This window comes from Kryptolebias marmoratus, linkage group LG9, assembly GCF_001649575.2.
Source record: "Kryptolebias marmoratus isolate JLee-2015 linkage group LG9, ASM164957v2, whole genome shotgun sequence".
NCBI lineage: Eukaryota > Metazoa > Chordata > Actinopteri > Cyprinodontiformes > Rivulidae > Kryptolebias > Kryptolebias marmoratus.
Genome location: NC_051438.1, coordinates 5,661,639 through 5,677,512, shown reverse-complemented (window position 1 = coordinate 5,677,512; position 15,874 = coordinate 5,661,639). Strand labels below are relative to the sequence as shown.

Below are 15,874 nucleotides of genomic sequence, written 5' to 3'. Positions count from 1 at the left end.
TACACTCATCCTGTGAGGGGGTCTTTGAAGTCCACACCACTAAGCACAGAGGCTCTGCAGAAATGAACCCAGACTAAAGCCAGAGAAGTGCAGCATCCATTCCTCTCATCCTGTCAACCAGGCTGCACTGCATCGCAAACTCTTTCTGTTAACTAACACACTCATATCAGTCAACATAACCTGACCATTTCAAGGACAGTTATTAACATAAAGGAGCAGAAATCAACAACAACACCGAAAATAAATGATAAGTCTTGTTAAAAAAACAGACTTTATCAATCTTCTGTTGATGCCACCTCAGAGCTGAGTTCAATAAGTTGTCCCTCTGTGGTTTCTTTTAGATCTGTGTCATCTTTGTTTTCTGTAATTCCGCTTAAGCTGTTTTATTTTGGCCTGCGTTGTTTAAAATTCTGTAGTAGTTTTGTAATTAAAACAGGCTATACTTCTTACATCATCTCTCTCCTGTTTTATTTTGGTAAATGTGTCAAAAATGTGATTCATCAGCTAAAGAAGCTGGTGTTTACAACATAAATGCAGTTTTAAACAGGGCAGGTGATGGATGGGTATTTAACTTGTTTATGAAAACTGAAAAGGTTCCTGTGGTCTAGAATTACCCAGGTGGAGACAATGGGTGCTTTTAGACTTGGAGCTGATTCTGGTTCTCCTCCACTGTGGTGCACCAGGACCACCAGGCCCAGGAGATTAATCTTCACTTATGAGGGAGAGCTCCTGATTCTGCAGAGATCGTGCTGGGGCCAATCCCAGATGTGGAAAGGCATTTAACCTGAGGCTTACTGACATATGGCCCTACTATCAGAGGGTTCCCGTCAGCTCCAGGATCCATTTCAGTGGTTGAACAGATGGTTCCTCTGGACTTCAGACTCAGAGGGTCAGCTTGGTGGATCCTGCCACTAGCATACATTTGTCCCAAACACTGAGTTGAAGTCTATACAGTACAGAGAAACCACAGATGCCGTATTACACCCATTATGGTTCTTTTGATCTGTAATTAGATACCTGTGAACGTTTTATTGTTTCAGTGCTGAGTCAGCATTTACTGTTGTTTCCCTGTTTATAGTTTCGTCTGTATGTTCTCTGCAATCAGTCTACATCTGCATACTTTGTGTTATTTTAACCATTGATAGAAATCTACTTAAGTGTACTTGCTCTATTTTTGTCTCCTTGTGTTACTTTTAGCTACAGGCTTGCTAATTTCAGCTTTTAGCTTTGGGTTTGCAAATGTTAGCTTTTAGCAGGAGTTTGGCAACTTTTAGTTATTAGCTACAGTTTAGTTAATTTAGGCTTTTAGCAACAGTTTAGCTAATTTTAGTTTTTAGGTACAGTTTTGCAGATTTTAGCAGTGAGGTTACGTCTGGTTGGTGTATTCATTCACATCCTAAAGTTCCAAACAGACCCCAGGCCCAGTGCTGATTCACACCATATAATACACTGCTGTTAACAGGTGTGTGTGTGTGTTATTAATGTTTGACTAAAGGAGCAGAGGCCAAAGGTCCATCAGACCTATCAGACCATCATCCTCTCCACTGTCAGGTGTGTATTTGTGTGTGTGTGTGTCTGAGATGGACTCACTGATCAATAATGAAGCTGGTAACAAAGATGCTATTTCACAACTCACTGGACCTCATGTACACACACACACACACACGTAGTGAGAACAGAGTAGAACCCATCAGCTGACTGTGCTAGAACTGATGCACGAAACTGTGACTAATCTGACTGTAGAGAGTAAACATCATCCAGCCTCATCTGCCCAGAGAGGGAACAGACACGTTCCACTAAGTCAAGCTCTGCACCACATCCAGATCTGTTTACATCATCACATCATCACTGGTGCTGGTTGAACAAACTGGACCAGAGGTACTGGAGACACTACCAACTTTATAATATACAATCTGAGAGTCAGGATTTAGTTTGTCCTGAAGTTTCTGACCACATGTCACTGTCCTCCTGGTCGACTGATAAAAAGTATGCTTGAGGATTATTATTATTATTACACCAAGGACGTTATGTTTTCGGTAATGTTGGTTGGTTTGTTTGATCCCAGAACTTAAAAACTAATGAACAGATTTTGCGGGAAATGTTGAGTTGTCACAAGAAACAATTACATTTTGGTGGTACTCTGGCTCAGAATATTTTTTTAATGACGCTATGGCCTTGGTGGAGGTTTGCATCTCAGAGTTTATTATCATTACTGTTATTATTATTATGTTTCAGCTTTATGTTTTTATTATATTCTTAGGTAGAACTTAACTCGGCCTCAGTGAGCAGAGAAACTTTCTGCGACCTCTGACAGTTTCCTGAAAGTGAGTGAACGCCCTCAGATAATAGGGCAAGCAGCAAATCTTTGTTTATTACAGAAAAGTTCACTGTACAATCAAACAAACGTCCAAACTCTATAAAGCCATCATCAAATAGGTTGACTGAGGACGACTGAAATCTTCCCAGAGAAGCAAAGTCCGAATTCATTTCTGCTTCTTTTGAAGTCAAAAATACTTTTTGTTGCTTTTTTAGGAAGTAAAACCAGTTTAAAAGAAAATATCTGCTGATAAAAATGCAAGAAAAAATCCACAGAGGAAGCAGGAAGTGGTTTGACATTTACACAAATTAATTTTCGTTTTAGTTTAACTGTTTTGGCTGAGAACGTCTGAGCTGAAGAACATCTGAGGAACACATGAGCAACGTCTGAGCTGAGGAACTTCAAGGGAACATCTGATCTAAAAACAGGACACCTGAGCTGAGGAACACTGAAGGAACATTTCAGGAACAACTGAGCTAAGAACAATCTGAGGAATGTCTGAGCTGAGAAACACTGGAGGAGTCTCTCAGGAACATCTGATCTGAAGAACATCTGAGGAACAGATGAGTAACGGATGATCCAAGGAACATCTGAGGAACATTTGAACTCTGTGTTTTCCTCCTCACCAGGTTGCTGCTCCCTCCTCTTCCTCTCCTCCTGCTCCTCCCTCTGCCGGTCCTCCTCTCTGATTGGTCGACCCTCATGGTTTCGGGGGATGATGTGGCCGTGGAAAGGACACTGAGGAACCACAAAGGCAGCTCACAGCTTACAGTGGAAACAGAAGCAGACTTTCAGTGGGGTCTGATATGAGGTGTGTGGTTGACTACCTTGACTCGGTCCTGTCGCTGACACAGCTGGCCATTTCCCAGTGGGGCTCTGCAGAAATGGCTGACGGGGACAAAGCGCCCAGGGAAGGAGATGTATCTGCTCTTGCTCTCTTCTAACAGATCCTTGTTCTCCACCTCCTCCTCTACCTCTGCAGGAACCCAGAACTGATGTTGAGAGGCTGACCTGCGGCAGCAAACAACAGAAGGTATAACAACATTTAAACACACAGATGTAAAAAACAAAACAAAACAAAACACTAGAGCCAGGTTGTTAAAAGGAGAGCAGATGGTCTAAGTGGAAGTAGTCTGATTACATGAAGGAGATTCATTCAGCAGCATCTGCTTCTAACAGAATATCACATGTGAGTACAGCTCTTTGTGTGTGTGTGGGTTTGTGTTGTACTTGATGATCTTGCCAGCGTTGGGCCGCTCCTGGCCCCAATAGTACAGGTCCAAACCAAATGAAACCACTGGAGCTTCAGCAGACTTCTGTTCTGAACCAGACTGAGATGAAGATGGACCAGAGGAGCTGCTGCTGCTACAGGAGACACATATGGAGGAAGTTAGGATTTTGCCAGTGTGTACATTGTTGAGAAAGTGTTTGGCTCCCTAAACGTCATGCTGATGGTAAATATAGAAACAGGTAGGACTTGCCAACAAGATTCTGGAGGAAGCTGGGCCTTCTGTCTGAGGAGGCGAAGTGTGGCAGCAGCAGAGGTTGGATCCTGTTCTTCCTCTTTAAGCTGCTTCAGGCGCCTAGAGGAAGATGATGATGAAGAGCATGGAAGGGGGGGAGCCACAGGTCTTTTAGTGGGAGGGGTTCTTTGTCTGTCTGGCGCTGCTGAGGTGGAAGGAGACGGATCCAGACCTGCACACAGACAGGTGGACGTTAGCAGGAAAGACAATCCTAAGGATTCACCTAATTGTGAAACACAAGCACAGATTCATTCATGCTCATGCTCACTCACTCTCGTGATCCATTCAGAAACACAACTAATGAGTTGAGTATCAAAGCCCCTTAACCCCCAATCCATTCAGGAACACCAAACAAAAGTAAAGTATGGGAGCCGTCACCCCCTCCTAGTCATTCAAGAACACCACTAAAGTCGTGTATTCTGTCCTCAGCCTCCCAATCCATTCAGGGACACTACTGAAGAGTTTTGTATCAAAGCCTTCACCCTCCCAGTTTATGTTCTTCATGTACATTAAGCTGAGCATTAAGCTGAGCATTAAGCTGAGCAAAGCTGCAAACTTAAGTTGAACCAGACTAGCTTTTTGCATCAGTGAGAAATTTGACATCAGAACATCCAAATCAAAACCCCCTAAAACACCAAAAACTATGACATAGAGTTTTTTTTTATCCTGGGAAAGCTTGATTAAATGTGCAGAGATTTTACTTGTATTCAGGATTTTTTGTGGTTTGGCTACACCTCCTCTTAATGATTTTAATGAACAATTTCAAAATTTAGCCACTACAGCTGTAACCAGAGAGGACTGGAAAATCCCATTCAGGAAAAGCAATATTGGACAGTCAGCTTTTTCTTACCTTGCAGCCCAAATCTGGAACACTAAACACATGAAACTAAGTGGCATCACATCATACAAGCTGTTACTTAATAAAATATTTTATCATACTCAGAGTACTGATTGTTGTATTTCTTTATTGCATTTTCATGGTTCTTTTTATCTAAAATCATTCAAATTTTATCATTCCTGTTCCTTTTGTTAGTTGTTTATCTGTTGTAATGTATGTTTTCAATTTCTATCATTAACCTGCCAGGGACTGCTGATGAGATTTATCCGGCATAGCAAAAACTGTCACATTTACATGATGTGCTTTTATTATGTTCATGTTTTATTATTATGCATTGTTCCTCTTTTAAATAATAATAATAAAAAACTTAAATAGCTTAGAGTAATGAAAAAGTAATGAATGCAATGATTATTAATTACTTTGAGACTGAAACAAACAGTCTTACAACTTGATGCATTTCACTGGAAAGCAGATTTTTTATTGAGTCAAGGACGGATAGTACTGGTACCACACTCAGAGTGTACCCCACCTTAGACCCAATCACAGCCTTCTACCCATCACCATCTGGCCTATTTGTTTCCCACTCATAATCATTCTGAACAGAATTATAATTGTTTTTGTCCAATACATCTCCAGCTGTGCCAAGAGAATCAGCTTTCAGTATACCTGTCAACGGTCATAATGTTATGGCTGATTGATGTACTGACACTACAGAAGACTGAGGTGTTTTAGAGACACCAGTGGGACCAACAGATCTTACTGTTAAGCAAAAGTTTAACTGCTGCACCTGAAAACCGTTGGAACTGATTTCTTCATGGAGCTGACAGGAGTCTACAGCAACATGAACTCACCTCTCCAGGATAAAACATATCACTTATTGGTTGCTGCTTTCATCTGTGTGTATGTGTGTGGCCGAGGGGTCTCTGGGGACTGAGCAGGACTTAAAACACACTTTGAGATCAGAGACAAACAGTAAGCCGAGATCTGGCAACAGGCTTGTCCCACACATTATTAGGCCTGACCCAAGGGCTTTGATTAACACTCAGTCCCTACCACAGCAACATCACTGCTTTCTTTTCACATGTGTATTTGGTTCAAAAGAACAGATGAGTTGTATATTTTTATTCTATATAACATTTATTCAACTGATGAGAGTAGAAAAATGATTGAAGTCTAAGAAAGAAAATAAAGAAGTCTTCCACAGAACATGCATGGGGTAGGACATGTTTCGTGGGATATAATATATTTTATTTAACACCTAAAGTTTGTCCATCACTTGCAATGACTACGAGTTCAAACAATTTTTGAGCCTGAGATCCCAAGAAGCCATATACTAATGTAGAGATGTTGCAGAGCATCAAGGTAATAATAGACAACCTGCAAGCTGAAATTAACACCAGACTTGAGTAGATAATATCAGAGTTGGTCAAGAAGAAAGTAGCGACTGCTTTAAAACCGCTGGAAGAAAAAAAAAAAAAAAATCACCCAGAAAAGTGGAACTATTTCTGATCTTGAGAGCACAGCTAATGAGGAAAGCAATCAGCTAACTGGAATGTAAGTTAATATGCCATAGCTCTCAGCGGTGGTGGACACTGTGCACAAAATGTAAAGACTTGGAGGCATGCTCTCCGCGGAATAATATTCTACCCCTGGGTCTGCTGGAGATCTCAGAGGTCACAACCTACATTTTTTTTATGGCTGATTTTTTAAAGAACTTGTTGGGACTTGAGGAGAAACTGGACATAGACAGGGCCCACCATACACTACCGGCTAAAACCAAGAAAGGGTTTTTTGGGAGGAGGTTTTAAAGAGGGTACCTAGGGTACACAGTTTAATGCAGTGTTGGATCCTACATTGAGCTCACTCATCTTTTCTGTGCCAACAGTCCACAGCAAACTACACACACATTTTGAAGCCGTCCTTGCACGAAGAGGTTCTGGTCTGAAATTATTCTTACATTGTCTAGTGTAACTGGAGAGGATATCACTCCTAGTGTTTGAACTGTCTTCTTCAGAGTGTGGCCTACTTCGCTTGATCTTTCTCCTGGACCTAATAGCATTCACAACTCTGCTGGCCAGGAAGCTAATACTGTTAAACCAGAAATCTGCAGCTCCACCTACATATACTAGCTGGGTTAGAAAGGTGTTTTATTTTATTAAACTGGAGAAAAAAAATCAGGCTAACTTTGGCCGGTAAGGCTGAATCATTTGAAATATCCTGGAATGCCTTTCTGTCCAACGTTAATGGCACAGGATGTCAGATCGTTCTGAATTAAGCACCCTAGCAGTGTAACTTAGTATGAGTGTGTATCTTTGTATGTATATATATGCATACACACACACACCTACTGGTGTGTGATAGGAAACATATATAATTTTGTAGATAAAGATACAAGGAACATCATTTTCTCCAATCAGTGTCCAGTTTTACCTTCATGTTCAAATATGGTCACTTCTGGCTCCAAAAAGGCTCCATAAATAGAAACTGTTTAAACCTAGTAGGCGATTCCACCAAAGGCTTATTCATTACTTTTGAAGGTTATTTTTTATCATTTAATGTATGTTGATATTTCCTGGACAAGATTTGGCTTTTTTAATAACGCATGAAGGTATTTTTATATCAAGAAATCTGTCTTCAAATTACCTCATGTCCTGTACAGTGAAGAAGGAGATTATATAAAAAATACTTTCATTTTAGTTCCTGTATTTATCTTGGAATAATCATGGTATTTCATATTTGACTGGTTATCAGAACCTTATAATATGTGTCATTGGGTCAGAATATGTTCCTAATCAGTGCAAAAGCTTTTATAGGTTTTGTCATGTTTACACAATTCATTCAATAAAAACTATGTGCTCCTACACACTAAATACATCAGTGGTTAGGTGATTACCTATTATCCAAACCTTACCGCCACACAATACACACATATACACACTCACACAAACACACACACCATACAGAGTTGATGGTGAAATACAGACTCAATCTGCCTATTTTTTTTCTCCAAATGGCACACGTTTGACTGGATGTTTAAACACACAGATCAATGAAGGAAATGTGTACAGTGTGAGTATGTGTGTGAGTGTGTGAGTGCATGTGTGTGTAAAAGAGAGGAAAACAGGAAGGTGTTAGCAAAGCTGCAAAGAAGGAGAGAAGAAAGGCAGAGTGAAGTATTGATTTTCCAGGGTTAAGCAGGGCCTGTAATTAAAATGTTAATTTGAGAAAGACAGAGATAGTGTCCTGACAGCAGAGAGAAGGATAAGATAACCAGAACGACAGAACAGGACGGAAGGGTGAAAACAAATATGGGGGGTGGGGGGTTGAGGTGAAAAAAAAAAAATGAACTCAGAGAAATAAGGTTAGAAAGACAAACAACAATGTAATAAAATGCTGAATATTATTAAAGGCTAAAACAAACAATGCGAAGCAAAGAAGAATGTTAAAATTTTAAAAGACTACCATAATCAGAAAAATTAGAAAGTAAAACCTCCCACGTGTACTTCCACCAAAAGTTAAGCGTTTAAAAATGTTTTTGAAACTAAAATTCGCTCACTAAAACAAGTCCTTTTCCACTACCACATGTAGTGTTCAGACTCAAAAATCAGAGTACTGTCAGTAATTAACATTAAATCCAGGAAAACCAGGCAGTAATACTCACATTTCCCTTCTGTGTATCTGCCTTGTGTTTTTACAGCTTACTTGTCTTTCTTACCCATCTTATTAGAGCTGTGTATCAGTGACATATTTCTTTGTGTTCTTGGCAGATGTTCCATGTCAATACGTCATTGTTCATCATGTAATGTGGTTGCTGCTGCGTACATATTGTGTTGTTGGAATGTCTGTCATTGTAAGAGTATATACAAAGTCTGCACCTAGTTTTTTTTACTGTACACATGATGCATACAGAAAGAAGACCAACATTTTCTACTTGTTGTTCATTCCACAAACACGGGCCTGGACAAAACTGACGTGCAAGACGCAGTTGTGGGTTTAGTTTGGACTTTACTTGAAGACAAGGAGAACACAAGACGATCCATCAGACTAATTAGAAAAGAGCAACAGAGAGCAACTAGGAAGAAGAAGACCCAGAAAATGGAAGGTGAGACTATGGTGCCAGAAGACTGACATTCACACATTACTACAAACTCACTGGAGAACTGAGACAGAAAAGATGCTGCTGAGCACCACAGATACGCTGCTGCAACGTCACACAAAAGAACAAAACACGCAGGGACGTCACAATGAAAAACAATATTACAACAAATCCACTGCAGGAAGAACATCAGACTGAAGAACAAAACAGAAAAACTGCAAATGTTGCACCAGAGAGCAAAACACCACAGAAGAACTGCAGCAAGGTCACAGTAGTCCAGAATATCTTGATAGTCTTAAGATTTCTTTATACTGTGAACAGATTCAAGACACCCTGTACCAGATGCAGCAAAGTAGCCCCAGAACAGAACCGAGCCTCCTCCATGTTATCACTGAAGGAACTGGGTTCTTTTCTTTGTACGTTTCATTTTTAGGTCTGTGAACATAAAGTTGGTGGGACTTGTTGTCTCATCTGTCCAAAGGGCATTCCCAAAGAAGCTTGACTTGGTGTCCTTCCATTAAGTCCACTTTGGCTCAAACAGTGACGGGTGGTGAGATCTGACACTGATGAACTTTGACCTTGGACTTCACCTCAAATCTCTTTGGAAGTTGTTCTGGGCTCCTTGGTTACCAATCCTATTGTCCATCATTTCAATGTCTCATCAGTTTTCCTGAAGAGGAACAATCTTACCTTGTGTGTCTGAGTCAGTTTTAGAGCCTCGCTCTGAGAAAATGTAAAGAAAAATCAGTTGCGCCCCCCTTTGCAACCCTGGGTGCAGCACCCTCGCTGATATTTGGTCCAAACACCCAGGTGGTATGTTCACACTAATATCTACTGGAGCCAGAGTCCAATAATTCATATAATAATAATAATTAAAGTGCTGCAATGTCACAGAATGTCAGTTCAACACTTTCCAAGTTTACTTCAGATTTAAATTCATAGTTTAGGTTAGAAAAACATGACTGCTCTTTGATTTTCAGAAATGATTTCAAATGTATTTCTTTTATGTTTTGAAACTATATGCCTAAATATTGAGTTTAAAAGTACAAACCTAAAAAAAGCACTCTCATACATGACTTCAGTGAAAACCAACTGGGAAAAAAAGTTTGCAAACCACCAAGATCCTGATGAAAAGGAAAGAACAGCTATTCAATATTAAAGTTGTAACATCTCTCATTCGGAAAAAAACGAGTTTTATTTTACATTTATTTGTGATGGGTATGATTTTATTGGGTGTCATTTTATTGGTAAGAGTTTAAGATAAATGGCACCGCTAAAAAGACCACGAAGTCTAGATGTCTCTGTGCTTCTGTCAAAACATTTCTGTTGTCCATCAGGTTGAACCATCTTTACAGGTTAAACATGATAGCAGTGTGTGTGTGTGTGTGTGTGTGTGTGTGTGTGTGTGTGTGTGTGAGAGAGAGAGAGAGAGAGAGAGAGAGAGAGAGAGAGAGAGAGAGAGGGTGGTAAAAATCTGGGTGCAGGGCTAATAGGGGGCTCATTTAAGAGGTTGCACTGTTAATTTGGTATGGCCCCTTTAGATCATTACCTAGCCCACTAATCACCCTGACACAGACACATACACACAGCTGTTACAGATACAATCTAATTACTCCAGCTCCTAATTGATTAGTAATAGGGGGGAGGGTGGCTCACAGGTGAAGAAGAGACTCAGTGTGAATGTAATGAGTCAGGAAGCAGGTGGGAGTGCTCACTAAGGGTCAACATCCAGCTGCCCCCAGACACAGCAACATGGCTGACCCAGCAAAAAAAACTAAGTTCTGCCAGGCCAGCATGAAGACAGAATCATGTGAAGTTCATGTCTGAATGCATGCAAGACATGGAGGATGAAGGCTGAGCGATGGGGAAATGGAGTAGCACTTTCAGACTTTACTGTCCACATCTGTCCAGGGTCCATATCAGACCAACAGGGTCCATAATAGGGACGGAAATCTTTACGCTCCTCATGATTCCATTTGATTCAGAGGGCTGGGATGCGATTATAAAACAATTATCAATGTATGTCGATGAATCAATAATCAGACTTCAAACTAAATCCTGAGCACAGAATCCCTCAGGTGTAAAAGACGCTGCCGTATAAAACAGTTTTCACTCAAACAAGATTGTGGGAACTAATTAAACAAAAGGATTCAAAATAATGAGAAAAAAGCACAAGGATGGATGTTAAAGCTGTCTTTCCTGCTTCCTTCAGTGTCTCGAGCACTTTGTAGGGGGAAGGGACTTAGGAAAGTATTATTATTTAATAGGCTATGCAATGCACTTAAACTAATGTTGGCTTATGCTTTCATGTTAAGAAATAACAGAACTGACTAGTTTTAGAATATTAATAGTAAACGCTGCACTTTGTGGCATGGCGCCTCTGTTGCCCCCTGGAGGGACGGGACGGCTCTGCCTGACCCAAACAGCAGCAGGTGTTAACTCATTGATTTATTTTCTGCTCCATTCTTCTGTAACTCTTCTAACTGTGGGAACACTGTTTTTCAAGGATTTTTACTGTCCAATCGGCTGTTCTTAAAGTTTTTGGTGAGCAGAGGGTTTTGTTTTATTTGCCACCCCTTTCCTTTTTTTAACCAATTATTTAATCATGTTTTCTGAGCAGAAAAAGCCTCAAATGATGCGTGGAACACCTCTTTTCATGTGAGCGCTCAGAGAGAAATCAGAAGGTTTGAGTTAACAAAGTAACATCAAAACCACCATTGTAGAACCAGTTATCTCTCAGTGGAGCTTTAATTTTTATCAAGCCGGGCTAAGGAAAAAGCCCAGCTTTGTTGAACGTGCTTCATAGTATGAGTTTGGTTTTGGACTCTTTTTGGGTGCAAAGTGAGCATATTTGGGCCAGAAGTAGAACCAGAAAGAGACAGATGATTTATCTGGATTTTTTTAAAGGTATCACACATTTTTTTTTTATTGTGGGACCATTTTGTAAAGATGACACAATGAAACCAGTTAACATTGATTACGTTAGTCTCAGAGACTACAAACAATCTGAATGACTTTATTTTTCAGCTCATAAATTCAGATTGTGTTCTTGGCTGTAAAAGCTCAGAGTCAGTTTCCAACCATTTCCTAATGGTTTAACTCAAATACAGTAACATGTGTTGTTTCCTTTTATGTCTGGTCCATTTGGGTTCAGGTGTATTACTGGATTATGTTTAAATCCCATGAAGGCTGGAACATCACAAACCTTTAGGATCCAAAATATCAAACTAGGTATCAGGGTTCTGATGTGCAGCTAGCCCACTTTGTTTTGTTTTGTTTTAAATCACAACCATCAGTTATTGTTGTTTCACCTCCTATCAGTCAAAGTCCAGGCTCAGAGACGGACCAGTCATCTAGTTTCAGACAGACACAGACGTTTTAAACATTTAAACCTTGAGATTTGCTAGCACCATTCCATCATATTTCTAGATTTGAGTCTGATACTGGAACAGAGAAAAGTGGTTTGTTTATCTAGACTCCAGCGGTCGCTGAAAGCTGACACTGTGTGTGTGTGTGTGTGTGTGAGGAGGATCAGTGGTAATCCCAGAGATCAGTTCTCCTTTTGGACTTTAACATCATTATTTAGACAAGTGTCTTCAGGTTGATGCCGCGCCGTGTGTTTGTGTAGGTAAACTGACCGTACTCGGCTCGGAGATGCTCAGGAATGTGCGGCTCATAACCTTCTTTTTCTGGAACTTCATCAAAATCGTCGTCGTCGTCATCATCCTCTTCATCTGAGGCAGCCTTCATCTGAGGAGGAACAGGTATAGTTACTGTATGAACCTAACAGATGTCAGGGTGACGCACAGTTAATGATGCTAATTAACAACAAACTGAAAGAATTTTTCATTTTTTAGATCAATATTTGAAGCTTCAGTTTCCAAGTTTATTATAAGAAAGGAGAGGCACTCCAGCCACTCTTGGCGACGAGTCCGTTCATCCCAGCTCTGGTTCTGTCCTGGAGTCGGTTCCTATATTTGCTTACTGCAGACATGGGCACCTCATGGCCTGCGGGCCACATACGGCCTTTTAGCTATCTCCACCCGGTCCATGGAAGGTCAAGGCTGGTGCTGTTATGTTTACATCAGCGGCCTCCTGTGTGTTCCAGCAGCATCGGGAGTCTCTTTTCTGGGAGGAGAGTTTTTACCAAAACCTGGAGCTCTAAGTGTTTATGTCCTGAAGTCAAAGCAGCGAGCTCAGTTTGTGGAGAACGGAAGGATTCCAACTTAAATCAGCACCATCAGACTAAACACACACAGCAGGAACATCAGAAGCACCAAGGCCTTTTTACAAAGATTTCCATCAAGTATTAAAGAAGTTAGGACTAGTTTTATGATGTTTCATAAAAAACAGTCAGCTGCTCTGTGATGGTGACTCTGCTGTGTTAATGTTCCTCTAAGCAGTGGCACAGAGTGGCAGCTGCCATTGGGAAAAAAAAACAAAAAAACCCCACTTTGCCATACTGTTTGTAGGCCATTTGGACATTTTGTACAATGCTGAAAGTCTATCATTATCTTAACTCGCTGATTTAGAATTCACACACACCTTTTTTGAATTTAAAATGGTTTCACCCAAGGACAAAGAACTTGTACAGATGGTTTTAAAAGGTCTTGATGGTCGAACTGGCTAATGAAAGGCTACTAGAGCAGCGGGAAAAGTGCATCCATCATTTTCATATAAAAGCTCAACATAACTTTGCTCTGCCTTCTTTATCAAATAAGTATAATTTTCATTCTTTTTTTTAGCTCATCTATTTCTTTTCAGATTCTTAATGTTGGTCTGTTAGCTGCCAAGCTCATTTAGTTAGCTAGGTAATCAGTGGGATTTTTGCTTACATTTCAGTGTAACAACGGCACTAGTAATTTGGTTAAATCTTAGGTCACAGAGCTATAGTGTCAGGAAGATCTTTGTTGACTCATTATCAGATTCCCTGTCTGTAACAAATGTATGTTGTAGTAGTCAGTCAAAAGCCTGAAATTGTACTGTAGTTTTATGAGAAACTAAATTTTCAGTCAGTCTTTGTAATATTGTACTTTACACCTAATTACACACTGTGTACCTCTGGATTATCTGCAAGACCATACTTAATCTCAAAAGCAATTTAAATGTGTTGTTTTACATAATTTGTGTAATTCATATGCATAGAGAAATCTTACGGCTAAAAGAAAACTTTTCCTGTTGAAAAGAAGGTAATCGGGGTATATTTACCCTAAAATCTTGTTATCAGGGCATCGGTGGGTTATAGATCCCACAAAACAGACTGAACTATTTTATGGAAATAATCAATAATCCTTAGACTATTTTCATTTATTTACCCTGATTATTTATCAGATCTCAGCAGCTGGAGGCTGAATCAGTTCAGCTACAGTGAATATTTGGTTTTGGTTTTTATAACTTTTAGGATTAGTATCAGTGTATGAATGGGTGGATGATTGTAGTGTGAAGTGCTTTGGGGTCCTTGGACTAGATAAAGCGCTATACAAGTGTAGGCCATTAAAAATACCTCATTTTAATTTTCCAGATTTTATTTTTAAAACCGAAGATTTTATTTTTTTCTCTAAAATAATAAATTCTAAAACCTGCAGTAAGAAAAGCAGTTAAACATGGGTGTTTCCATGACCAAGCAGCTGCATCCAAGCCTTACATCACCAAGTGTAATACAAAGCGTTGGTTGCAGTGGTGTAAAGCACACCACTACTGGACTCCAGAGCAGTGAAAATGTGTTCTCTAAAGGGATGAATCTCACTTCTCTGTCTTGCAATCTGATGAACTAGTCTTGGTTTGGTGTTTGCCAGGAGAACAGTATTTGTCTGACTGCATTGTCCCAAGTGAAAAGTGTGGTGGAGAGGGGATTATGATGTGGGGTTGTGTTTCAGGAGTTGGGCTCGGCCGCTTAGTTCCAGTGAATGGAACTCTTAATGTTTCAGCATACTAAGACATTTTGTACAACTTCATACTCCCAACTTTGTGGGAACAGTTTGGGGACGGCCCCTTCCTGTTCCAACATTACAAGGCATGGTCCATAAAGACATGGATGAGGGAGTTTGGTGTGGAAAAACCTGACTGACCTGCACAGAGTTCTGAACTAAAACCAGTAGAACACCTTTGGGATGAATTAGAGCAGAGACTGTGAGCCAGGCCTTCTGTCCAACATCAGTGTCTGACCTCACAGATGAGCTTCTGGAAGAATGGTCAAACATTCCCAGAAACAGACTCCTAAACCTGTGGAAAGCCTTCCCAGAAGAGCTGAAGCTTCTATAGCTGCAAAGGGTGGGCCAACATCATATTAACCCTATGGATTAAGAATGGGATGTCACTCCAGTTCATATGTGTGTGAAGGGACAGATTGGAAATAATCACTGGATCACTGGACATCACCAACTGATTAACTCTTGGAGTCAACCAAATTCAAGATGGCCGCCACAGCTAGTCTACCTTTGCAGACCAAAACTGATTATAACTTACTTATAATTACAGATAATGAGGTAAAGTTAATGTGGTGGTAGCTGAGCATCATCTCTCGCACATATCCTGAGCTTTAGGACATTACTGAGCTATAGCATTCCTTCAAGGAATGCTAGGCCTGTATTTAAAAACATTCTGAACTCAAAGTTCTGATTGATTCCTGTTCAAATGGTTCCACGTTAGTCTGTAAAATGAGATTCTTTACAAAGTTGAGCAGTTTGACAGCTCAGCTGAGGCCTGCAGGCTTCACTGGATGACTCCCCAACAGATAAAATGATCTGAACTCCAGCGAATGAACCGAGCCAACAAACAGAACCCGAGATGTGCCTTGAAACATCACACGAATGATGAAGGGCTGTTACAGAGAGTTTGTGAAGGGAATGCAGTCTCTTTGTTAAGTGTGTGTGTGTGTGTGTGTGTGTGTATGTGTAAGGGGGGGTGATGTGCTATCAGCACTGAGCTAAATTTATGGTTTTTAATTTCCCGCTGAGGTTGTTAGCCGATGGTTGGGCTATAATGCAGAACACAACAATGCTATATACAGAGGGGTCATTTCCATCACACACACCCCCACAAACACACACACCCACGCACAGAATCATCCAAATGAAAAGGCTGGATGATAAAGAGGCCTT

General features: G+C 40.4%; 1 protein-coding gene across 3 annotated transcripts in view; it reads right to left on the bottom strand.

Annotated features, from left to right (window-relative positions):
• uvssa (UV-stimulated scaffold protein A) overlaps positions 1 to 15,874 on the bottom strand; it is a 40,697-nt gene that overhangs the window by 2,410 nt on the left and 22,413 nt on the right. For all 3 annotated transcript variants that reach the window (XM_017423143.3, XM_017423144.3, XM_025007398.2), the window contains exons 9-13: positions 12,413 to 12,524; positions 3,799 to 4,012; positions 3,548 to 3,682; positions 3,145 to 3,328; positions 2,944 to 3,055 (exon numbers count right to left, since the gene is read on the bottom strand). In XM_017423143.3, coding sequence (XP_017278632.1) covers positions 2,944 to 3,055; positions 3,145 to 3,328; positions 3,548 to 3,682; positions 3,799 to 4,012; positions 12,413 to 12,524 — 757 coding nt within the window. The remainder of the gene's footprint in view (positions 1 to 2,943; positions 3,056 to 3,144; positions 3,329 to 3,547; positions 3,683 to 3,798; positions 4,013 to 12,412; positions 12,525 to 15,874) is intronic.